Source organism: Notolepis coatsorum, assembly GCF_963971535.1.
Source record: "Notolepis coatsorum genome assembly, chromosome: 9".
In the NCBI taxonomy this organism is placed as follows: domain Eukaryota; kingdom Metazoa; phylum Chordata; class Actinopteri; order Aulopiformes; family Paralepididae; genus Notolepis; species Notolepis coatsorum.
In genome coordinates this window covers 19,235,203-19,260,660 of record NC_140173.1, presented here as the reverse complement: position 1 = coordinate 19,260,660, position 25,458 = coordinate 19,235,203, and the positions used below count along the sequence as shown (strand labels likewise).

The window sequence follows — 25,458 nt, the reverse complement described above, 5'->3', positions numbered from 1 at the left end:
ATTATCCCCGTCTTTAACACATTTTAAGTTTGTAGGTGAAGTCTGAGGTGTGTTTTACCTTACCTTACCGTATCAGCTTACCTTACTAAATTCAAACTGCCATCGAAAAGGGGTGGAAAATACATGAGATTTTATCGGTGAGTCGTAACTTTAGCTAACACCCTACTAGAAGCCCTGCATGTCAAACCTCCGCATTCAGTTGGATACGCTTGTCATTCATCCGGTTGTTGCCCGAATTTTAATAGCTTGTAGTAAAAAATTATTATTATTATACAGTGATTTTCACAAGGATGAGTGACCTACGCCTAGCGACTTTAAAGTGTCATGGAGCATATTCCTAACCCTTTTCAACATAAATTGCAGAGAGATCTACCAACTTTATACACCTTAATACACACAAATCGTGTTAACCCTTTCACTACCACACTACAAAGGGTTAACACTTTCACTACCACACTATAGAAGCTTAACCTTTCACTACCACACTACAAAGGGTTAACACTTTCACTACCACACTACAAAGGGTTAACGCTTTCACTACCACACTATAGAATGTTAACCTTTCACTACCACACTACAAAGGGTTAACACGTTCACTACCACACTACAGAAGGTTAACCCTTTCACTGCCACACTATAGAAGGTTAACCTTTCACTACCACACTACAGAAGGTTAACCCTTTCAGCTTTAACTGTCTGTAGTGTGGTAGTGAAAGGGTTAAAGACAGGGACAATCTCTGATAATCAAAATTAGACTGGTATCGTCCTTTAATTAGTTATATTTATGGGCAGGCCTTACGTATTCTTTTGAGTGTTTAAGGTGATCAGACACCACTTAAATCTGACAGACACAAAATCTTATTTTGGTTATAGAGTCTGTGCGTGTGAATGTGAGTTTGTGTTCTTGTATCTGTATCTTCATGTGTGTGCCATATAATTATAATTTAACTAATTATAATAACTTCAAATCCTGCAGTATATCACCCACCAACCCACCCGCAATCAGACCACAAAAAGAATAAGTAACTATAATCAGGCCAGATTACATTCGGAAAATGTGTGATTAGATTATAGTTAGATTTGTCAAGGAAGATTGATTACATCTTTCTTCATAGTCTTTAGAATTTTCAACCCCCCCCCCCCCCCCCCCCCCCCCCCTCGAGAGCTCTGCAGGACAGTCTGGTCCCCCTTTCTCAATCCCTTCTCGATCCATACCTCATCTTCTGACCCCCCCCTCCCCACTCAGGCTAGTCTGAGAGCCACACAATAGTGATGAGCTCAGCCTGCACATTTCCAGCTGGGCTGTTTCTACTAGCACAAAAGACAGGTACTTAGACATACCCCCTCCCCCCACAACTTGCCTCTCCATTGTCAGAGAAATGGCCGGTCAGGAGGTAAATCAGACTCTCTCACCTCACCTTGTACTGTGAAGCTCATTACCAGACAGGAAGAAATGCGATGGCAGAGGCATCTGCTAAGGTACACAAGATGAATGTGGCTTACAGCTGTCGCGGAAATTACTAAGAGAACAAATCGATGAGCAGAGTAAATCTGACGGAGTCGAGTTATATAAAAAATGAACATAGATGTATTCATTGTGATCACAGTGAAAGTGCTCAGTTACTAATCAGAGACCAGAGTGTACACAAGCATCTGACCAGGAAGTGAGACAGAACCCTGGGCAGACGTACGATTAAATACATTATTGAAATTACGTACATTAGACATCCAGATATAACAGAAAGGATAACCAAAATATGTCCAAAAGGGGAGAAATGAATAAACAAGCCTTGGCTAGGCGTTATGTCTTAACTGGAGAGGGACATAGCTCTCCCCAACCTTGGTCGTTGTTAAAGAGACAGTCAGTGTCTGTAGCCTAGTGTCTAAGCTGTGCTAGTTGACCCATATTAAACTAGTCGAATATGTATAATATATATTTCAACACAGATCTATAATGACATGATAATATTGCCATGACACAGCATTGAAAACAAAGTATCTGCACAGTGATTGATTGAATGAAAATTGTATTAACAGATTGCAGAATGGGTACAATACAGTACGGCTATGCAGACCAGAGAAAGACTTTTGTCTTGTTTACATCAGGGTCCCCCACTTTCAATTCATAATGAATTGTAAGTAAGGGTGCAACTTGCTCCGTGCAATCCATTCTTTGTGGATCTAGCCCTCAGTGTCTGTAGCCTAGTGTCTGTGCTAGTTGACCCATATTAAACTAGTCGAATATGTATAATATATATTTCAACCAGAGCATGTGAGTGGAGCGGGTGGATTTTGAAGTGAGCGCGGAGTGGGCTTTAAAATGGGTCAGAGTGACTCCGGAGCGAGAGCTCTCCTCCGCTCGGAGCCGCTCCCAGCCGCTCAGTGCACACGATCACACAGTGGTTTAAACTGATGTAATATACATGTAGTACAATGCCAAAGCAATAGGTGGCGATGTAGTTCAAACATGAAGGCCATTTTCAACCAATCAGAAGGGTGAACGCGTCACTAATCAGTAGTCACACTACACATCCTGCTAAGTCAAAACAGAAATCCGCCATCTTTAAATCACCTCGGGAACTATTTAGCCACATTTATCTTAAGCAAGAAACAAACAAATTGCAATAAAAAAAGGATACATTCACTGTGTTCTGCCTCATTTATTGATGAAACGAAACCAACATCAACACAATGTACCACCAAGAGCGGAGAGTTTAGTCTCACAAAAAGAGCGCTGATGTTGTTAGCTTATATGCTAACGTGAATGGGATCTGCCAGTATAAACACTTAGCATTGCGGCTAGGCTAGCGTACATTAGCATAGTAAAGCTAGTAGAATGGTTGAAAACGTTATTTTAACAGATTGCAGAATGGGTACAATACAATGCGGCTCAATACAAACAATTGTTAAGGGGCCCAGGGGGTGCAGACTGTTGTAGTTTGGTCAAATCAAGCTAATTGACATCATGCTCCAAAAAAAATCTTTTTCTTCTGCTGAGCGGGCCGGAGCGCGGAGCGTTTGATGCGCAAATGAAGGTGAGCGGTGAGCGAGCGTAGAGCGGCTTGGGGGGGGGGGGGGCAACATGAGCGAATGAGAGCGGAACTAAGTCGTCCAGAGCGAAGAGCGGATTTATGATAATATTGCCATGACACAGCATTGAAAACAAAGTTTCAAGCTATTGTCAAGGATAATGGTAGAAATTCTTTCCACCAAAATTGATGTCCACGCTGAGGCAGATGAAGGTGAATTCCTGGATGTGGCTGTTATTCTCGCTGAAGAGACAGATCTCTATCTTCCCCCGCCACCAGAGATGTGCGTCACACACAATGATTCCGACGGCCTCCAAGGATCTTGTGAAAGCGTTGACACAGAGGCCGACGTGCGAAGTGTACTACAGTGCAACGGCTGAATACTCAGCCTTATGGAAAAAAGGGTAAATGGACTGCATTTATATAGCGCTTTTATCCAAACAAGCTTTACCATTTATGCCTCACATTCACCCATTCACTCACACATTCACACACCGATGCCGGAAGCAACCATGCAAGGTGCCAACCTGCTCATCGGGAGCAGTTAGGGGTTTAAGTGTCTTTGCTCAAGGACACTTCGACACACTGCCGGTAGGAGCTGGGATTGAACCGGGAACCTTCCGATTAACCAGACGACCGCTCTACCTCCGGAGCCACTGTCGCCCCAATTTATGGAACAAGGCTCCCCGATTACCATTGGCTGCTGAAGCATTGATTACATGGGTAAAGTGAGACTTGTTGTGTCTTTAAAGGCCAACTTGCAGGTTGTATTTTTGTTCAATAAACAATGTGGACTAGGCCAACGGTGACTTTCATGAAGAAGGAAAAAAAAATATTGAAATTTAAGCAGTTTTAGCGTTTTTATCAAACATTTTGTCTGCCCAACACAATCACCACGCACGTGGATATTTTAATCAATGGTTCATAACGTGCACGTCAGGGGCGGGGCTAGGGGGTGGCTACTTGGGCTCAAGCCCCGAATGTTTTCTGAAAAGCCCCGAATCTATTTAAAAAAATAAAAAATAAAAAAATAGTAGCCTATAATTTTTTTTTTTTTTTTTGACAATTAATCATTGTTACATGAAAATATGTTTGCACCAGATTTAGCAGAAGCTAATTTCCAAGTACGGCCATTTATAAATCAAAAGGACGCTGAAAACCAGACCCATGTCTTTATCTCAAGCCGACTCGACTACTGTAATGCACTCCTTACCGTCCTCCCGAAAAAATACGATGATAACTATTTTATTGCAATGCACTATTGCATTATTTTATTCAATTTTACTAACTATTTTATTGCACTGCACTATTTTACTTTGTATCAGTGATAATCAAACCGTAAAAAACAAAGACGCATATTAACACTTTCAGCGCCAGATGGTGCTGTTTACTGTTACTGTTGAAAGGCCAGCGCATTTTAACATTTGGATACGTGGCTGTGTTTGCAGGCCTAAAGCTATATTATATATTATAGCTATGGATCTAATAATATAGTCGATTGTCATTGAGTTTCTTCCGGTCAAGATGCAAAAAACAGATAATTTTTCCATCCATACATTTCCGTTTTATACCGTTGTGAATATGAGTGTAGTTTCAGGGTGGTCTGGTGTCATTTCCAAAATGACAGACACCAAGCCACATCGTTTCAAATGGAGTGCAATAGCGGCCGCAAGGTGTTAGGCGGCGGTATTGGACTTTTGAGATCTCAGACCCATCCCCAGTGATAACACAGGCTGCCGGCATGTCTTTATGAATGGAAATATCGAATAAAATAAACAACGATGAAAACCCGACTATACTCTGGTTTTCGGGGGTCCTGGCGCTCAACGTTCGGCGAGTTAACGCTAGATCTTAGATCCTAATATGAAAAACGATGTGATTTAATGTTCTATGTCTTACCTTGACTTTGTCTATTTTACTGCTATCTATTTTATGCTTTATGTCTGCACTTTATGCATTGCTCTTGATCTGCCAATGTTGTGCTCATTTTATGCCTGTCTTTTTGTACTGCTGTGAAGCACTTTGAGCTGCAATTCTTGTATGAAAGGTGCTATACAAACACAGTGTATTATTATTATTATTATTATAAATTATTATAGTTTGCTTCATTAATTAAAGGGTGTGAATTTAAGTGTTCTCTAGTGCCTTTTGTCCGCTTTAAGGTGGTGGTATAAGTTGAAGGTTGTGGTGTCGAAGTAAAAAAAAATCTGTGGCTAACGCGGGCACCTATCTGGGCTAAGCCCCGGATCTCCTACAATCCTAAATCCGCCCTGCACGTGCAGGGCACCTGAGAGTCACACACACACAAAGAGTCTGAGAGTCACAGGCAGGTAGTGGCCGGAAGCAGAGAGCCTTGCTACTACTAGCCGAGGAGTAATGAATGAAAATGTATCTGTCTCACCTAACAACACTATTGCTCCGTGATCATAACCATCCATCTCTAAAGCCAACCACTATTTGTAAAAGCCACAACCATCCCAGATAGCAAAAAATGAGTGAATCAACGTTGAAATAGGGTTAGGCAGAAATATTGAATCTATGTTGAAGCCTGACATCGAAATTATACAAATCGTTGTCTATGACTTACATGTTGAATCAACGTTAGGTGTCAACCATAACTGATACTATATCAATGTTGATTCAACCATCATCTAAATGGTAATCTACATGGACATTTTAGTTGATTTTATATTGAATCAATGTTAGGCATCAATGTTTATTCAACCATAATCTAAATGGTAATCTACTTGTACATTTGTAACTTGTACATCTACTTGTAACTTGTAAAGTTAAGGAATCAATACTGATTAATGTACATTTTACATTAAAATATTGCTGCTGATATGTATACATCATAACATTACATGTTTGTTTCCTGCTGTTAAACACACTATTGTTGTTCAAAATTCTTATACAGTATGACCATATTTCCAAAAATGTGTTAACAAAAATGACAACATAGCTTTAATATAAAAATTTATTTTTTTCTTTCAAGAGGGTCTCATCATACTTCCACAGTGACCAGTTAACCTTTTACACAAACATTAAATAACAGACCTTATAACAGACCTTTCATTAACAATACTATATATAGCCACTGCCAGAATATTGACACACGTATCGTGTGTGGTGAGCACACGCATTCATGCACAACGAAGACAAGATTGCGTTGTCTCAATCATTTTAACTATAAATTTATGAGCTCAAAGTATGAGCTCACTGACTGAAATGTCCAACAAAAAGCATCAATTGTAAAAAAATATTGATCACATTAACTAGACTAGATGTTTTTGAGGAAATTAGAAAGGGAACAACAACTTAACCCTTGTGTCTGATCAGATTCTTATTTGTTTGATAACTTTGCAGTGATTATGTTTGTAGCCAACATAATATGTGGCATAATCTTTTAATTATCTTATATTTTTTTTTTACTCTTCATAAATTGTTTATTCAACTTCAGCCCGATCATAACCACCACATATTGTTTTTTGGTCATATTTAACAACTCTTTTCAGAAAAGTGGGAGTATTTCATTACAAAAATAATATAAAAAATTGTTATGATCAGGGCTGAAGTTGAATAAAATATTTATGGAAAAGAAAGTGGGAAATTATTTCAACATAATCTTTTTATGGAGTTTTTCAATTTAGTCCCCTAATAAGAGTATAATACTTTAGTTTTCAGACACAAGGGTTAAATAACAATGGCAGAGGATTTGAATTTAAACACAGTGGAGCTCAGATGATCTACAGTTGTCCACGACTTATCCTCCAAGGCATCTGCTATATAATAATCTTCAGATTTACTTAAGCGTTATTAGTAGGTTACAGCAGTAAGCATTAGTTTGCTCAGTAAATTATGGCCAATTTGTTTTATATTGTTTAATACAGTTAAATAAATAGATAAATGAAAAGCTATTTTTTTTGTACCCCCCCCCCCCCCCCCCCCACTGTACCGAAAATAATACCGAACCGTGACTTCAAAACCGAGGTACGTACCGAACCGTGGATTTTTGTGTACCGTTACACCCCTAATGTTTCTATAACTCTCTCCCATATAACTCTCTCCCATACCCTTAACACCAACCGCTGAAGTGCCCTTGAGCAAGGCACTAAACCCCCAACTGCTCCAGTGTCAGACTGTGGTTGTACTGGGCAGCTCCCAGGTGTGAATGGAACTCTGTGAATGTGAAGCAGGGCGTAGCTGAAAAAGAGCATCCGTGCTCAGCGAACCTACCCTGGGTAAATAAAGGTTAAAATAAAATAAAAACACTGCAAGAACAGGCTGAAGCAGCAAGTCATTCAAGTAGATGCCGTCCATGGATGAACAGTGTCCATGAGGGTAATTCCTTGTACTGTATGAACCAGGGAAACAGTGTGTGCTGGGGTACCCTAAGTTTGACTCTGGTTCGCTTGACTTAAGTTTGGGTCACTTCGGTTCCAAGAACAGGCTGAAGCAGCAAGTCATTCAAGTAGATGCTGTCCATGGAAGAACAGTGTCCATGAGGGTAATTCCTTGTACTGTATGAACCAGGGAAAGTGTGTGCTGGGGTACCCTAAGTTTGACTCTGGTTCGCTTGACTTAAGTTTGGGTCACTTCGGTTCCTTGAGATGCCTCCCTCCCGGTCTGGCGCATAACGAAGCCACTTCTTGACAGTTTCGCTGTAGTCCTGGTCGGTCAGCTTGGGGTCAAACTGTCGAGCAGCAGCTGATAGACACAAAAATAAAAAAGTGAGGAAGAGAGGTGAGATGATGTACGATGATAAGAGCACCCCTCACTTCACACGAGTGTGATTTTTTTTAATCACTCAATTACTCACTCTGTAGGTCTACAGTAACAAGCTACAGTCGGCATCCAGTTAGACTGGACAGGAAAGAGAAGCAATCGCCTAGCCTGACACCATCTAGGCAATACAATGTGTATCCATGCACCTCTAGATCTATCACAGTTTAGAGGGTGTATCACACCCTCTAAACACTGATAGACCCTCTAAACACTGTGACAGACCCGACAAACACTGTGACAGACCCGACAAACACTGTGACAGACCCGACAAACACTGTGACACCTCTAAACACTGATAGATCTATCAGTGTTTAGACTTAGAGGGTGTGATAGACCCTCTAAACACTGTGATAGACCCTACAAACACTGATAGACCCTCTAAACACTGTGATAGACCCTCTAAACACTGTGATAGACCCTCTAAACACTGTGATAGATCTATCAGTGTTTAGAGGGTCTATCACAGTGTTTGTCGGGTCTATCACAGTGTTTGTCGGGTCTGTCACAGTGTTTAGAGGGTCTATCAGTGTTTAGAGGGTCTATCACAGTCTTTAGAGGGTTAAGAGGGTCTATCACAGTGTTTAGAGGGTCTATCACAGTGTTTAGAGGGTCTGTCACAGTGTTTAGAGGGTCTGTCACAGTGTTTAGAGGGTCTATCAGTGTTTAGAGGGTGTGATAGACCCTCTAAACACTGTGATAGACCCTCTAAACACTGATAGACCCTCTAAACACTGATAGACCCTCTAAAGACTGTGATAGACCCGACAAACACTGTGATAGACCCTCTAAACACTGTGATAGACCCTCTAAACACCGATAGACCCTCTAAACACTGTGATAGACCCGACAAACACTGTGATAGATCTATCACAGTGTTTAGAGGGTCTATCACAGTGTTTGTCGGGTCTATCACAGTGTTTAGAGGGTCTATCAACAGTGTTTAGAGCAGGGGTGGCCAACCAGTCAGAGACTAAGAGCCACAAAAATTACTGTGGTACCACAAAGAGCCACACCATATACCAGCGTTTCTCAACCTTTTTTTTCAGTCACGGCACCCTTCATGTGTTTATAGGTCTCACCCTCTGGCCTCTGAAGTTGCTAATGTCTTTTTTATTTGGGCCTCACAGGGTTAAAAGTACCCTGTGAGACCCACGGTTGCAAAATTACAAAATCACTTTTAGCCATTTAAAAAAATTATGTTTATTTAAAAAATGTTAAAGGGGAACTATTTTACTATTTCTTTCACTATTTGGGCACTTTTACACAATTCCTGTGAGTCTATGGAACACCTAGGTTTTTTTCAAAAAAAAATGCATTGTTTTGTATTTCTAATCAAGTACTAAAAACCGCATTTTTCGACCTCAAGATCTTAAGCCGTTTTGAGGCTGGGCTCCAACCACTGTGTGGCCTGGTGCCAACTGCCACATCAACTGCCACATTATTATGCAGCTGAGAAATCTCTGACATCACAGATATGCACATTTTCAGATGACTCAGTTCAGTGAGGGTGAATATTGTGAGAGGAGAATTGGAAGAATTCGCCAATATGAGAATTAGAGACATATATCCTATTAATATAAGTCCACATAGCTAAGAAACAATGGTAAACACTGAAAAAAGCCATTTATAAGATAGTTCCCCTTTAAGCACATGTATAGTCAATTGGTCCTGTTGTTCAGCCTCACAATGCTATTTGATAGTAAATGCGTTTATATGTCCCACCCTCTGGCCTCTGAAGTTGCTAATTTCTTTTTAATTTGGGCCTCACAGGGTTAACCTCTTAAGCCCGAGATATACAGTAAAAGTGTATATTTTCAGCATTACGTTTGTTTACCAATTATTTTAACTGTTATTAGTGAAATATAAGATTATAGAAATCTCAGTGCATTGAGTCGGAAACCGGCGCATATTGACAGGAGGAAGTGGCACAGCCAAAAGTGAGTGTAGTCTTTTGAAGGAAGAGACTCAGGGCTTTCAAATTTCGAAAAACAACCCTACCCAGCTCACACCAGCCCCTGTCAATCATCTGACTTCTGGATTTACTTTTTAATTTCTCTTATTTTTTGGGATTATCTCCCACAAACCTGAACGTTATTGCCATAAAACAGAACACAGTTAGTTTCTCTACCTTTCTGTGAATGTCTTGCAAAAAACGATGTTGCAATATGATGAAAAATGGTGGAGAAATGTACATTATAAAAAAGATGGCAGAATGGCAGTATCTACAAAACCTGTTATGGTTTGTAACCGACCCCAATCGCACAACACAAGACAGGTATGAGAGTAAGCCAAAACAGGGCAAATATTTATTATAGAACAAAAATCGGCACAGTCCCTTTAAATGGGCACGGCGTACCTTTTCAGCTTCAGCCTCTCTTAGCACAGATTTGCTGGTTTGCCTCTTGGCTTCAGGCATTTTTACTGTATTTATTTTATTTTTTACATATATCGTTTGTATAGCTTTAAATGTTACGTTGAGAAACATTAATTGCAATGGTTCTACTTATTATGGCATCCACGTTCCATAATCCACAACATGGCAATTAAATTAGTTTGTCAATGTGCCGACGTTATTGTGAGGATTCGCCTGTCCCTGGACCTTTTTCCTGTGTTTTCCCTGTCTACTCTCCTCAACAGCCCCCACCCTTGCGATGATTTACTCTCCTCTACTCTTCACCAGCCCCCACCCTTGGACATCCTTGATCCTCTACCTTCACGCACCTGTTGGGAGTTTGCAATCACCTCGGGAGAGTACATAGGTTGCAGACTCCCCTCCAGTCCTTGTCGGGTCGTTCTGTGTTCTGGACTCTGTGTTCGTTCTGTATCTGTATCCACTCTGTGTTCATGGAGTTCTGTACGTTACCATCCTGTACGTTACCATCACCTGCCGCGTCTCCGGCGTGAGACGACGTGCCAGCCATCACCACCTGTCGCCGTTTGCCTGGAGCTCTCTAATTCTCTACGGGAGGTTTTCCAGTGTTCCCACTCCAGACGTCAAGCCGGCTCGTCATCGCTCCCGATTCCACGGGAGGAAGGCGTCTCTTCGTGATCCTCGTTCCTGGGGTGAGGCTCGTCGTCGCTCCCTAGTATTCCACGGGAGGATGGCGTGTGCCCATCCCGTTCCCCTTGGACCCAGGCTCGTCGTCGCTCCCTAGTATTCCACGGGAGGACGGCGTGTTCCCATCCCGGTCCCCTGGGATCCCCTTTGTTCTGCGCTGCCCGTCTGCAGCATCCGAAGAGGAGGAGGAGGATCCCCGTGCCAGGCCCCCGCTGTCGGGCCCCTGTCCCCGTGCCAGGCCTCCGTTGTCGGAACCCTGTCCTCATCCCTGTAAGCAGCTCTGGCCCTCGCCCTGTCCAAGGCCTTAACCCTGTTCTCTGTCCCTGTCTCCAGCCCGCCTCTCCGGGCCTCTGTCCCTGTCCCCCTCTCCAGTGCCCCTGGTCCTGGTCCTTGACATTTAGCCCTGGCCCTGTCCCTTAGCCTTAGTCCCTTAGCCTGTTCGCCTCTTAAAGGCACAGTGCCGCATTTTCCATAATTCCTTGACTCTAGTGTTTTTGTGTTTTCCCTTAAAGGGACTGTGCCGCTTTTTGTTCTATAATAAATATTTGCCCTGTTTTGGCTCACTCTCATACCTGTCTTGTGTTGTGCGATTGGGGTCGGTTACAAACCATAACAGTTATTTAGTTTCCACACGTCGAGAGTGACTTTAATTGCAATGGTTCTACTTATTCTCCGTTGCATAGTCCACTGCTGTATCGGAATTAAATCAGTCCATTGCACCATTTAGTTTCCACACGTCCAGACATTATTAATTGCGATGGTTCTACTTAATTCTAATACGGCACATAGTCCGTTCTAATCCATTCCACAGTATCGCAATTCAATTAGTCTGACGCTGTCTAGTTTTTCCACATGTCGAGTGCGACTGACAACATTAATTGCAATGGTTCCAAATATTACGGCGTCCAATACGTTTCATAATCCACAGCATCACAATTAATCAATTTGTCAGTCTGACGTTATTATACTCAACAGCGTTCGCACGGAAGCGCAACAATGTAGCAATGTCCCGAGTCACATTTCATTCATAAATACAGCAGCGTCCAAACAATTCCACTTCACGGCAGGCCATTACAGCTCTTCACTGTCTTTCAAATCCTTTATCCAGATCTTCATTAACAGAGGCTTCCAAACAATTTTATCTTCACAGAAGGCTGGTTCAGCTCTTCATGCTACTATCAGTTCCTTTATCCAGGTCTTCAACAACAGAGGTGTATTTCATAAATCTTCTTACCTCTGGTTTCCTTTTGTGAGGGAGGTTGTCCAACCTTATACTCACATGTTCTTCTATAGTGAGGAGTTTTTCCTACTTTTCTCTCACGACTTGATAGTGCCCTTAATGTTGCATCTGCAGCTGCAATGACAGTTCTCAACTCAAGCTCCTCTTGTAAGGTATCTAATGCTGCTTGTCTGGTTTCCACTTCATTTTTCAAATCTCTTTGTTGTTTTTCAAGGTCCTTTTTTTTCTTTAAATTGGCAAGACGTGCCATCATGGCAGATTTTTCAGCTTGAGTCCTTTTAAGCATAGATGAGGCTATTCAGCTCACACTACTTCTATGACTGCTTGGCTGGCGAGGCACGTACTTTCCCATCTTGGCTTCAGACTTTGTAGTGGCCGACTGTCATTCCTGGGTGTGCTGACAGTCGTCCACGATGCACCCGCTAATTTTAATTGCAATTTGCCTCTTTCTTATCTTGGCTTCAGATATTTAGTTATTTATTCTTTCCAATTCCAATTTCAAATCTTTAAGGTTTAAAGCCTTTAAATGGGCACGGCGTACCGTCCTTGCAGAGTAGAGCTATGTTTTGGGAGATGCACTTCTATGCTTGTTTGATGTAGATCAGTGTGAGACTGAGGGGCTTGGGTATGAGAGGTTGTTGGCAGCACATGCCGGCTTCGACCAGCAGGGGCAGCACATCTTGTTTTAGCAGTATGGCTTGGCCACTGGTCCACCTCTTCTACTCCATCGTCTTCCTCTTCTTTATCACTGTCCTCCTCCTCGTCTTCATCACTGTCCTCCCCGTCCTCATCACTGTCCTCCTCTCCTTCATCACTCTGGCTATGCAGTTTGTTTTCATCATCGCCATCCTCTTCTTCATCATCGACATCATCGACGCCGTCCTCCTCACCACCATCATCATCATCGTCTAGTTCATTCTGAGGAACTGTCTGAGGTTTGATTGATTGATTGATTGCAGAATGGGTACAGTACAGCTCAATACATACACTTGTTAAGGGGATGCAGACCAGAGAAAGACTTTCGTCTTGTTTACATCAGGGTCCCCCATTTTCAATTCATCATAACATATATGACATACATGACATACAGATAGAATTTGGTTTTGAAGCCAAGCCAAGTTTCTTCAACCAGTGTACCATTGAGTTCATCTGACCAGTCCAGACTCTCCAGTTCGAGGTTAAAGGCCTCGCTAGAGTAGGTTTTGAGGTCTCTAGATGTGACTGTTTTGTGACAGCCAGCCTTTTCTTTTAGCTTTTTTGCGGGTACAGAATATCATATAATGATCACTTATAACCCCTATAACCGCTATAACCCCTTTATTGGAGATCTTGGACTTGTCAGAGGTCAGGATGAGGTCAATGGTAGTCTGAGTTGATTCACATACCCTTGTGGGTTGGGTGATTAGCTGGCTGAGGCCGTGCAGATCACAAAACCTATTGAAGGATTTGAAGACGGGTGCATCTTTTTGTTGCATATCCGTGTTCCAATCCCCAATAAGAATCTTTTCAGCATCCTCAGCTCCAGCTAAGCACACATCCAGAGTATCATAAAAGCCAGTTTGATCTGGCGGTCTGTATATTGTGCCGACTAGAACAGATTTTGCCCTTTCAAATAGAATTTCCACCCATACGGTTTCAATTGTCTCATGATGAAGGTCAGTACGGGTAATGAATTTGGTGTCCTTATGCATGTACATACAAACACCACCTCCATACTGGTTTCTGTCATTACGGACTATAGTATAGTTCTCTAACTCTATTTCAGGGTCTGTTACAGATGAGTCAAGTTTAGTTTCAGTAAAGCATATTATGTCTACCTTACCGCTCATAAACAGGTTCCTTATTTCATCCAGCTTATGCTTTATGCTGGAACAATCCACAATCCACTTCTTGGAGGGAATATGAGGCACGATCGCTTTGTCGTCCTCTTCTTCATCATCGACGTCATCATCGACGCCGTCCTCTTCCTCACTGCCCACATCACCATTGTCATCTGGTTCATTCTGAGAAAGTTTCTGGGTAGGACCCATCAGGTCACCCTCCACCATCCACTCCTTGGAGGGAACATGAGGCGCGCTTGCTTTGTCGTCCTCTTCTTCATCATCATCGACGCCGTCCTCTTCCTCACCATGCACCTGCTGAGGATTTACCTTCAAACTTTGTAGTGGCCGACTGTCATTCCTGGGTGTGCTGACAGTCGTCCACGATGCACCCGCTAATGTGCCTTTTCACGCTGTACCAAAGTTGTGATGTTGAATGAATTGAATGTCCAAAGTTGCCGCCGGTTCGGTTTACAGGGTTTATTGTTGTCCAAAGGTAAATTATAGTGAATGAAGGGTTAAACAGAACAGTTGTGGTCAGTTCCAACAGTGAAACAGTGTCTGAAGGTAAATCCTCAGCAGGTGCATAGGATCATAGTAATCACCTAGGATACTTATAGCTATATTGGGTGGTGAGCCCCCTAGTGTCCAAACATAAATGGTTCAGTGCATGGTTCTAATATATATATATAATATAATATATATATAATAATAATATAATAATATATAAATCCACCAAGTCGGTTTCTGCCTCTACAAAGTTGCTTAGATTTTTTTGTACACGTGATCTCAAGAAGGTGCTGAACGAGCTCAGTGGCGGTTTTTCATGTCTGGTCATTTTTAGCATTGCGTTATTCACTGTCAAAGATGCAAAGAAAAATCATAATTTATATTCTCCTTTGTTTCATCACAATTTACTCAAGCCTAGTAACAGACACAATATTTCTGACACTGGGAATACATTCCATGAGATCCATATATGTCCCGAGAGAAGAACATGCAAATGGACCCTGTAGAAGTGGAGCAATCTTCCATTTACTTAGGTATGTATTTTTAGGCCGATTTTCAGAAAATAGGGCTAGGACTAACACACAAAAAGGGAAATATTTTCAATATATCAAGTAAATTTTTCTGGGGGGGGATTATTACAGGCTAGCATATATCAATGATTAGCAACAACACTGATTGCCATGGATTTTGCGCTCCGCACAACCCTCCCTCTCTGATACTCCGTCTTCTCCACTTGAGGTCTCCGACTTGTCTTCTGTTCCCAGGCCGCATCATGACCTTTCCGCTGTATTCTCTAAACAAGGGGCGATGTCTCTGCCGCCTCATCGGCCGTATGACTGCGCCATTGACCTCCTGCCGGGGGCTCCCCTGCCCAGCAGTCGTCTGTCTAGGTCTCGCGCCCGGAACTGGAAGCGATGGAAAAATAAATATATTCAGGAATCTCTGGTGGGAGGCTTGATTCGTCCCTCGTCGTCTCCCGTGGGGGCGGGGTTATTTTTTGTCGGTTAACCTTCTGTAGTGTGGTAGTGAAAGGGTTAACCGTCTGTAGTGTGGTAGTGAAAGGTTAACCTTCTGTAGTGTGGTAGTGAAAGGTTAACCTTCTGCAGTGTGGTAGTGAAAGGTTAACCGTCTGTAGTGTGGTAGTGAAAGGGTAACCTTCTGTAGTGTGGTAGTGAAAGGGTTAACCGTCTGTAGTGTGGTAGTGAAAGGTTAACCGTCTGTAGTGTGGTAGTGAAAGGTTAACCTTCTGTAGTGTGGTAGTGAAAGGGTAACCTTCTGTAGTGTGGTAGTGAAAGGGTTAACCGTCTGTAGTGTGGTAGTGAAAGGTTAACCGTCTGTAGTGTGGTAGTGAAAGGTTAACCGTCTGTAGTGTGGTAGTGAAAGGTTAACCTTCTGCAGTGTGGTAGTGAAAGGGTTAAACAACGTGTCCTGTTCACTGAGAAGGGCCTAAGTGTGTACAAAATTGTTCTGTACAAAACAAAACAAAAAAGACTCCCAGAGGCACCAGCAGCTTTAAGCTCAATCTTAAAAAAAAAAAAAAAAAAATATATATATATATATATATATATATATATATATATATAATTACAACATGATGGTGGTCAGTTTTCCGATGCGACCCTGGGAACACCACTTGGCAGCCCAAAAAAAGATTTGGTTATTGATGCAGGGCACTTTTTTTTATTATCATACTTTTTTAATTATTATTCAGCTTAAAGCTGCTGGTGACTGTGGAAAACCTACTGCAGCTTTAAGACATTCTTTATTTTAACCCTTCAGCAGTTTGTTTTATTCCCCATGACCTCAACTTGACCTTTCTGTGACTGTATTCTCCCCTAACCTGGAATGACAGGCAGCTAAAAGTGTGAAAAGACAGATTGAGTCCATTAGAAGGTGAGATTCCTCTCCGCTCTAGTGACGTCACGTGGCAAGGTGTGGGCCACAGGGGACATACTGTAGTTATTATATTGACTGGGCCATGGTTACGTGTTTACCACATACGGTGCCGCAGCCTCCTCACAGCTTCGGGGGCTGGAACCCACTCAGCGTTGTGTGTCATCTCTCTCCAACGCCTGTCACTCCTGTCTTCCTTCACTGTGTTGTCCAATAAAGCAGAAATACCCTGAGAATTACATAAAAATCACAATAACGCAGGGCTGTGCCTGTGTTCCAACGTGTAGTCTAGATCTCTGCCGTGTCCCCTTTCCTCCACTGGCCACACGGGCCTCCTATGAGCTCGAGTAAAGGCAAGAGAGAAAATCACTTTGAAAAGAAGTAAACATACAACATGAACCTAAAGGACTGTATAAAAGACAGGATCCCAGGCACTCAAAAATATATACGGAAGGACGGTTCTTAAAAAGCCTTTAATTGTGTCAGGGCTACATAGTTATTAAAAAGCCAACATGTTTCGACCAAACTGGTCTTCGTCAGGGCATTAACCTAAAACAACAACGTATAACGTATGACGTACAGTATATCATGCCAGTTAGGGTACCTGATGTGTACTGCACCTGTGTGTATACTCTATACATTACTTTACGCATAGTATATATTCAGATTCTAAGTGTTATTAACCATATTTAACGTATAATATTACTGATAGGGGGGCGGCTAAGTGGCGCAGTGGGCAAGGCGCTCGCTACTAACGCAGGAGATGCTGGGTTCGAGCCCAGCTCTCGGCGTTGCTACCGGCTTGGCTGGTCGTTCATACTAACACAATTGGCAGTATTAGAGGGTGGGAAAGCCAGTGGGTGGGGATCGGACGTTGTGGACAGCGACTCCTACAGGTCGGTTGGTGCACCTGTACAGCAGAATCAGGAAGTATCGGGGGCAGTGTGAGCCTCCCATGCGTTACTCCTCGCCACTGAGAGATTGCGCTGTTTGGTGAAAAGATGGGACAGCTGCCTCCTCGTGTACCGGAGGGGACACGTGATGCAAGGCTTGGTCCTCACTGCAGCCGACCAGTGGGAGGCATAGTCTAGCAACGTTCGAGACAGGGGAGGGGAGAATTGAAGGGAGAATTGGCGAGGCGAAATTGGGATGGGAGAAAAATAAGGAGAAAAAGTGGATTAAAAAAATATATATTACTGATAGGGTATACAGACCCTCATCTGCACCTGATTACACTGTTTACTTGCTCATTCTTATATTCAGAGTTATATTGTTTACACTGCTTATTTCTATCTGTACTATAACTTTATTGCCTATATTTATGTCTACTATTACCCTGCCTGTTACGCTTAGACATGCTGTGAGGGTGAAAACGCAATTGCAGAGAGGGAATGGAGGAGGCAGAGACGGCAGGATAACGTGTAAACAGACTTTACTCGAATACGACGGCACGTTACAAAAGGAAACATAAACAGCACAGCCGATCTGGCGCTAGTGACAAGGAACTGAACTGTAAACACGGAAAATAAAACACAACGAAACAAAATACTAATCTACTTACAAATGCTCAATACAGAACAGCAAGACACGGGAGAGACAGGAGACACGACGAGCAGGGGAACACCGAGGACTTGGAGGAAGAGTGAGGGTAGTGTGGTATATTTCCCCAGCTCAAACTGTGGAACCACTGTAGAGAAGGGGTGGGAAAATGTTATTGAAGTCTGTATTTCCCCAGATAGGTCAACAGGCTACTGGACGAAGCTGATAACTGTAAGGCCAGTGCACAACACCTTAGATAGCTGTATTTCCCCCAAATAGTAGTTACATTTGTTAGTGAATACTGCGGTGGGCCTCAGGTCCTCTGAAAGTAACACGTCACCATAAGGCACTGGATTTAAATATAGTCAGTGATTCTGGCTTTCCTGAGACAATAGGAGTACCGCCTTCAGGCTGACCTGACTTGCCAGGTAAACAATAAAAACAAAAGGGCTATTGAGTAACTAGTCTCACCCGCTCTATTTTACAGTCAAGCTATAGAAATCTACCGGAGGCCTTTGGCTATTTGAACAATGGGGCTGTCACGGACCCTTAAGCAATAGCGTGATTACTTCCCCCAACTGTAGTTGACACATTTCAAGGGGACCATCTGCTCCGATTGCTTCAAAAAGCGACTGGTGGCTGAAATGGCCCCTCCCTTCCTGGCCAAAAGCCAGGAAACTAGTTTTGGTTTAAAACATAATTATGATGGTATTAGATAGGGATGTCCCGATCACGTTTTTTTGCTCCCGATCCGATCCCGATCATGTGATTTTGAGTATCTACCGATACCGATATTTCCCGATCCGATCAATTTATTTTTTTTTATTCAACAAACATGACAATGTTCACGTCTTAAACTCATACTGAGGCCTTAGTTTTGGTTTTAAATTGCATATCATCATTCATTTATTTATTGTCACACAGAGCAGAAGAATTTTGCCAAAACAAACCAATAGTATCCAGCTGCAGAACAGCAGACCAGCCACACTCTCAGACCCAAACGCATTTCCTTTGATTTAATTATACATCAAATGATTTATGAAGTTAACTTTTCACCTGGATAACGTCAACATTCAGGGTGAATGTAATGTGAGAAATTGGGATAAAAAAAAATTATTTGGGTCTGAGATTGTGGCTGGTCTGCCGTTCTGCAGCTGGATACTATTGGTTTGTTTTGGCAAAATTCTTCTGCTCTGTGACAATAAATAAATGAATGATGATATGCAATTTAAAACCAAAACTAAGGCCTCAGTATGAGTTTAAGACGTGAACATGGTCATGTTTGTTGAATAAAAAAAAAAAAATTATAAATAAAAAAAAAAAAAAAAAAAAAATCGTTTTTTTTTTTTTTTTTTTTGCCGATCCCGATCTTCGGAAAATCACGTGATCGGCCCCGATCCCGATCACGTGATCGGATCGGGACATCCCTAGTATTAGACCTTTGGAAAATACAGGAAAATAACGGTAAAATAGAGACCTTTTAATTCCAATCAGTTTAAGACAACCCAGGCCGTTTTTAGACCTATTAAAGGATAAGTTATATAACAAAAACCTAGTTTGGATTAAAGAAAAACGTGGCAAGTAGACTTAAAATACTTGGAGAAGAGTAAAGTAACCTTTTACTTGAAATATAGAAAGATAGATTCCTTTGCTCTTGCTAAAAATAACAAATAAGGCTAAATACAGTTCTAAACACCTAAAAATACCAGGAAAAGACTTACAGTCATTGTCTAAGTCTTGTCACAACTGATCTTTAATCTATTAGTCAGTAAAATGGAATGCAACATGCTTTAAAAACGTTAAAACCAAATAGTACGTTTGTACTTTAAAAATAGTCAAGACTGCCCCTAGGATTCAAAGGTCTCCATAGTTGGTGACTCAAAATGGCCGACTATGCGCCTTAGCCATCAGAATGAAGAGGTCCTCCCCTCTGACGTAAGTTCTAGCACATCCCAAAGGGGTAGGTAGAGAGAAAAAACACACACACGCTTTTTTGAGCCCACACAGACCCACGCAGAGGACGGCGACGCGGCTTTGAGCTGAGAACGAGAACAGGATCTCTTTTTGTTCCTTAGGAAGAAGAGACGACCATCCGAGGAACAACAAGACCATTCTTTTTAATTGTATTTTGTTAGTCTGAAACAAACAGCTGGTGGCATAGTACCGGGCATGTTTGAATCAGTGCACACAAGTTCTTGTTATTTCACTTTTTGAATCTGAAATAAAAGGATTTTTACATTAGCCATTCTCTTCTCTTCATTTTATGCTTCTACTCTCGCCGCCGTTATACAAGACCGTTGCCTGGTCTTTATAAGTAAAAGGGGATTAGTAGACGAACAAAACACAACGCAGGGAACTATCTGGTTCTTAAAGGTAGAACCATCTACCCTTTTTACTATAGTAGTAAGGAGGGTACATGAGACAATGACGCCACAGGGAGGTGATGACAAATCCACACTTAAATACACAGACTAATTGTGACAAGCAACACCTGGTTGCAGCCAGGCAAACCTAGAAACCCAAAATAAACACACACTATGAAAACCTAACCTAAACACAGAAGACATAATCACACATAACAACCAGACAGGGAGACGACATCACACACAGACAGGGATGGCCCAAGATAATAAATAATTAGACACTAATTCAATAACTTGGAACCAAAATAAGATGGCCGCCTGTACCAACAGGCTAGTCTGGCCACTAGAGGGAGGTAGGGCACCAATGTCAGGAGGTAGGGGACCAATGTCAGCAGGTAGGGGACCAATGTTCACATCATATCTTCTCTCCCAGGTCTGACCTGACCTGGGAGTGCTGTGGCGTTCTCTCTCCCAGGTCTGACCTGACCTGGGAGTGTGACACCTGCCCATACCTGTACCTCCGCCCCCCCTCCCCATGCTGCTACGACACCTGAATTTCCCCAAGGGGATCAATAAGGAATATCTTATCTTATTGTATCATTAGTTTGCTTGGTCTAAACTTTTTTGTAGCCATGTACCCATGGCACAATTCAAATATTTTCTTCTTCTTCTTCTTCTTCTTCTTCTTCTTCTTCTTCTTCTTCTTCTTCTTCTTCTTCTTCTTCTTCTTCTTCTTCTTCTTCTTCTTCTTCTTCTTCTTCTTCTTCTTCTTCTTCTTCTTCTTCTTCTTCTTCTTCTTCTTCTTCTTCTTCTTCTTCTTCTTCTTCTTCTTCTTCTTCTTCTTCTTCTTCTTCTTCTTCTTCTTCTTCTTCTTCTTCTTCTTCTTCTTCTTCTTCTTCTTCTTCTTCTTCTTCTTCTTCTTCTTCTTCTTCTTCTTCTTCTTCTTCTTCTTCTTCTTCTTCTTCTTCTTCTTCTTCTTCTTCTTCTTCTTCTTCTTCTTCTTCTTCTTCTTCTTCTTCTTCTTCTTCTTCTTCTTCTTCTTCTTCTTCTTCTTCTTCTTCTTCTTCTTCTTCTTCTTCTTCTTCTTCTTCTTCTTCTTCTTATTCTCCCAAAGACCCATGAGCACCTACGATCTTTTACTAAACACTTTATTCACCATAGAGTGTTGACCTAGTTAAACTCTGCTACTTATACACCTAAATGATGTAGATAAATACATAAATAAATAGTCATTCTTGACTATTTTAATTTTACTTGATTTTAAGGTTACTTGGTCACTTAGTTATTTTTTTTCTTCACTTTTTCACATCCCAATTTAGCCGTGCCAATTCTCCCCTCCCCTGTCTTGATCGTTGCTCGCATGTGCCCCCCACTGACCGGTTGTAGGGAGGATAGAAGCCCATCACATGTCCCCTCCGATACATGTGGAGGCAGCCAGTCACATATTTTCACCTGCCAGCGCGGACTCTCATTTGGCGAGGAGTAACGTGTAGGAGGCTCACACTGCCCCAGCCATTTTCCTGTCTTTGCTGTGCAGGCGCCCCAACCGACCTGTAGGAGTCGCTGTTCACAACGACCAGATTACCACCCATCGACTTCCATCCCGCTAACTCTGCCAATTGAGTCAGTATGACGGCCGGCAAACCATGATGCATTATTCGGAAAAACCAATTCCAAATGCTATTTATAGGGTTTGACAATAATTACACTAATGTCTTTATTTTACAATTAAAAACCTCTTAACATGCAACGACCCACATGTGGGCCCTTTTTAGGATGATTTGCCCACCGGCACTTTGGCGACCCCTAGTGGCTTGGGTGTGCATTTTTTGTAATACAATATATATATCGAATTGAAGGCTTATTTGTTGCCTGTCGATAGCGATAAAATCCGACAAAATCCATTCAGCGGTTCTCGAGTTACATGCCGGTATTTGAGGCTTGGCCAAAGTACACGGTATTGCGCAAAATACCACTCCCGACTCTTGTGGCTCTAGTTCCGTCAATCTAGAACCGATCTTGAAAATTATTGTGGAGGGTTGAGTGATGAGTGAGGCTTTCCAATGAATCAGGGATCTGGTGAAAAACAAGTGAAAACAGGAAGAGAAAAACAGCCGAATGAATTGAAGTCAATGAGAAAACTCAGTTTTCCTTTTGTACACAGTTTACCAAAATCACTCCTAATCACTCATTTCTGAATGGATCTTTATGAAATTGGACATGTACTACATAAGGCTTCAGGCTATGGGTCCGTATGGATTTGTAAGCCAAACCACCTTCTAGGGAAATACTACCTCTGGACTACTAACTACTACAGAGAAATTTGAGTAACAAGTTCTGTTCCGTTAGGGGCTCTGCTTGGCATCACTACTGCACTATCTCGCATATGTGCACGCGCACTGAATAAAGACCACAAATGTACCTTTAATCCCAATATTCGTCTGACCACACCCCTCATCAGCTTACCTTCATAAGCAGGTGTGTGGTCACCTGCTCTCCTCCTTCTCACTTTCACCACAAGGAAGAAGTGCCTCGGTAGATCCCCACACTTGACACCATGATGGAAGAAAGGATTAGGAGCAGCTTTGGGAAACAAGGATACGTTGACATCATATCTTTATTTTCTCTCACACTATTTTCAAGAAAATACGGCGATATTGTCTTCGTACTGGAGTGTCTGGAAGATGATGATCATTCTAAAAATCCTCCACCGGTTTTTGTATTGGGAGCGCGCCGCTGCATGCTTCTCAACTGCAGTTCCTTGCTGTGTTTGTTGGGGTGAAACCTGTCAGGCCACAGCTGAACTGTCGGACATGCCGCTGTTGTGAGAAGCGGTGCGTTCCAGGTTGGGTGAGTAGTGTTTTGCTGGCAGGCTCCACTTGTCTGTTAGTGCTATGGGGGCTACTTGACAATGTTTATGGAAACCGGCCCCAGGCTAGGGTCCTTTGTTCAGCCACCTAGGCGACAGAAGGCCTTGGTCTGAAGACCATTATAGTTTTAACTAGTGGGCCGCGACCATTAACACTGGTGATCCCTGTGTGTTCTGGACGAGTGGACATCTCTCTGTCACCGTGTTAAGGCCCCATCTTTCATATCCAAATGAGAGTATTCCTTCACGAGGGGATATGTGCATGGATGTGCGATAGCGGCAGATCCATGTTCAAGTCAGCTACACAGGCCAGTTTGGTATTGTGCTGATTCCGTCGGGTGTTGGTAAAATCACCGTTGTAAAGCAGTGTTGACATCTTGTTTCTCTTTTCTCTTAAAAAGTGAGGAGAGGTTCAGAACGGCGGCCTGTCTGGGTGAGTGTTATGTCATTGTTTACATGTTCAGGTGATAGCTGCTTAGCTTACGGTTAGCCAGTCAGCTGTTAACTGCTGCGTTAGCCTGCTGGGATCGCTGCATGGCCTGCTTAGGTTGGGCCTACTGTTAGCCAGTCAGCTGTTAGCTGCGGTGCTAGCATGTCGTGATCACTAGGTAACGTTAGCTTGCTGCTATAGGCCATGGCCTGGCGCGGGGTAGCTTTAGCTTCTCGCGCGCCGCCGTGAGCTCGCTTCTGGTCGCGTGCGCCGTTAGCTCGGCGTCTCGCGAGCAGGGGCAGTAGCGCCCGAACGGTTGGAGCGGCCGTTAGCTTGATGCTATTCTGTTGAACGTGCTTTGATTTTAACATGTTTTACACTCTTGACTACGACGTCATCCTTGACAGGGGATGTTTTCGTCGACCCTGCCCTGAGCCAGGACGGCAAGGTTGCATCAACAAAGAGGACTGTAGTGCGGGTTGGAGCGGCGACGCTGCCCAGACAACACAGGAGCGGCTGTGTTCCTACGGTGTCTGTGACTGCACTTCGCTGATCTACGTTCCGGGTAGGACCAGGTTTGACCAGACCTTATAACACATCTTCTGGTTTTACTTTTCTAAATGTATTGTGAATAACGATGTTTTTCCCAAAACGTGTGTTGCTGCAATGCATTTAGGATACGACGCGGGTTATGTGTGAGCTGTTTTTGTCACTGGCAGTTAGCTTCTCCGTGCAAATCGGGATGTAATGATCTGGTTGTTGTGTGAGAAACATCATGGTGTTTATATGTACCGTGTACTCACAACTAAGGTAACTAACCTATGAAGCTATGCTTGGTGACAAGTGAGTAAAAGAATGTTCTTTTCTCAGCCTGTGATGACAATGAACAGTGTGTTCACATATTAACAGGTTTTCCTGTTTTAACTGGCCGTATTGAGGGTAAAATAAGAGGATTGTGTTTCCCCCCGGTTCCCTGGGGACTTTTTCATCCTCCTATCAGACATGTTGTGCACTAATTGTGTCTTTTGTGTGGTAGGGATGCGATGTAACCCTTAGCTTGATTGCTGAGGTTGTGCTAAAACTGCTGGAGAAACTTTATTTTCCTAAAAGAAAAGATGGTTTGGTCGCTGTCGTGTGTGCTTAGCAAGGCCTGTGGCCGATACTAATCGAGAATTATGTATTCTCTCATTGTGAAAAACGGCGTTCCTCTGTTGAGTGTTTTTGCCATTTTTTTTGTAGGTGATGATGTACATTTACATTTACATTTAGTCATTTAGCTGACGCTTTTATCCAAAGCGACTTACAAGTTCTGTACGACAAGCCATCAGGAAGGGCACAACTCTATCAGCTGAGCAACAATGTTCATCAAAGTGTTGAGTGCTACAGTGTAGGTTAGTTTATTAGGACAAGTGCATGACAGTACGGTTAGTTAGGGTTAGATTTTTTTTTTTTTTTTTTTTTTTAATTCAGATAATGGTTGAAGAAGTGCGTCTTTAGTCGACGGCGAAAGATTGGACGTGATTCGGCTGTCCTAACTGGGGTGGGTAGTTCATTCCACCATTGTGGGGCAAGGACTGAGAATAGGCGACTTCTCTTTGATGACCCTCCCGGAGCTTGGATAGGAGTAGGTCTGAGGCGGCCAGAAGATGCAGAGCGTAGGGGTCTTGAGGGTGTGTAGTTAGAGACCATTGACCGGAGGTAGGCGGGAGCGGTTCCCTTTGCCGCACGGTATGCTAGGTCGAGGGCCTTGAAGCGGATTCGTGCAGCAATGGGGAGCCAGTGCAGGTCCCTAAGAAGTGGGGTGACATGGGCCGACTTCGGTAGGTTTGAGATCAGGCGGGCCGCTGCGTTCTGAATGAGTTGAAGAGGCTTAGTGGCAGTGGCCGGGAGGCCAGCGAGCAGTGCATTGCAGTAGTCGAGGC

The 25,458-nt window shown here is 42.8% G+C and overlaps 1 protein-coding gene across 1 annotated transcript in view; it reads right to left on the bottom strand.

Moving 5' to 3' along the window:
• Positions 1 to 14,160, bottom strand: part of LOC311234555 (uncharacterized protein) — a gene marked incomplete at its 5' end in the record, with an annotated part of 132,503 nt that extends 118,343 nt beyond the window's left edge. The window contains 2 exon segments of the mRNA XM_084321804.1: positions 5,285 to 5,316; positions 13,935 to 14,160. Of these exon segments, the coding sequence (XP_084177930.1) occupies positions 5,285 to 5,316; positions 13,935 to 14,160 (258 nt within the window).
• Positions 14,161 to 25,458: the final 11,298 nt, after the last annotated feature.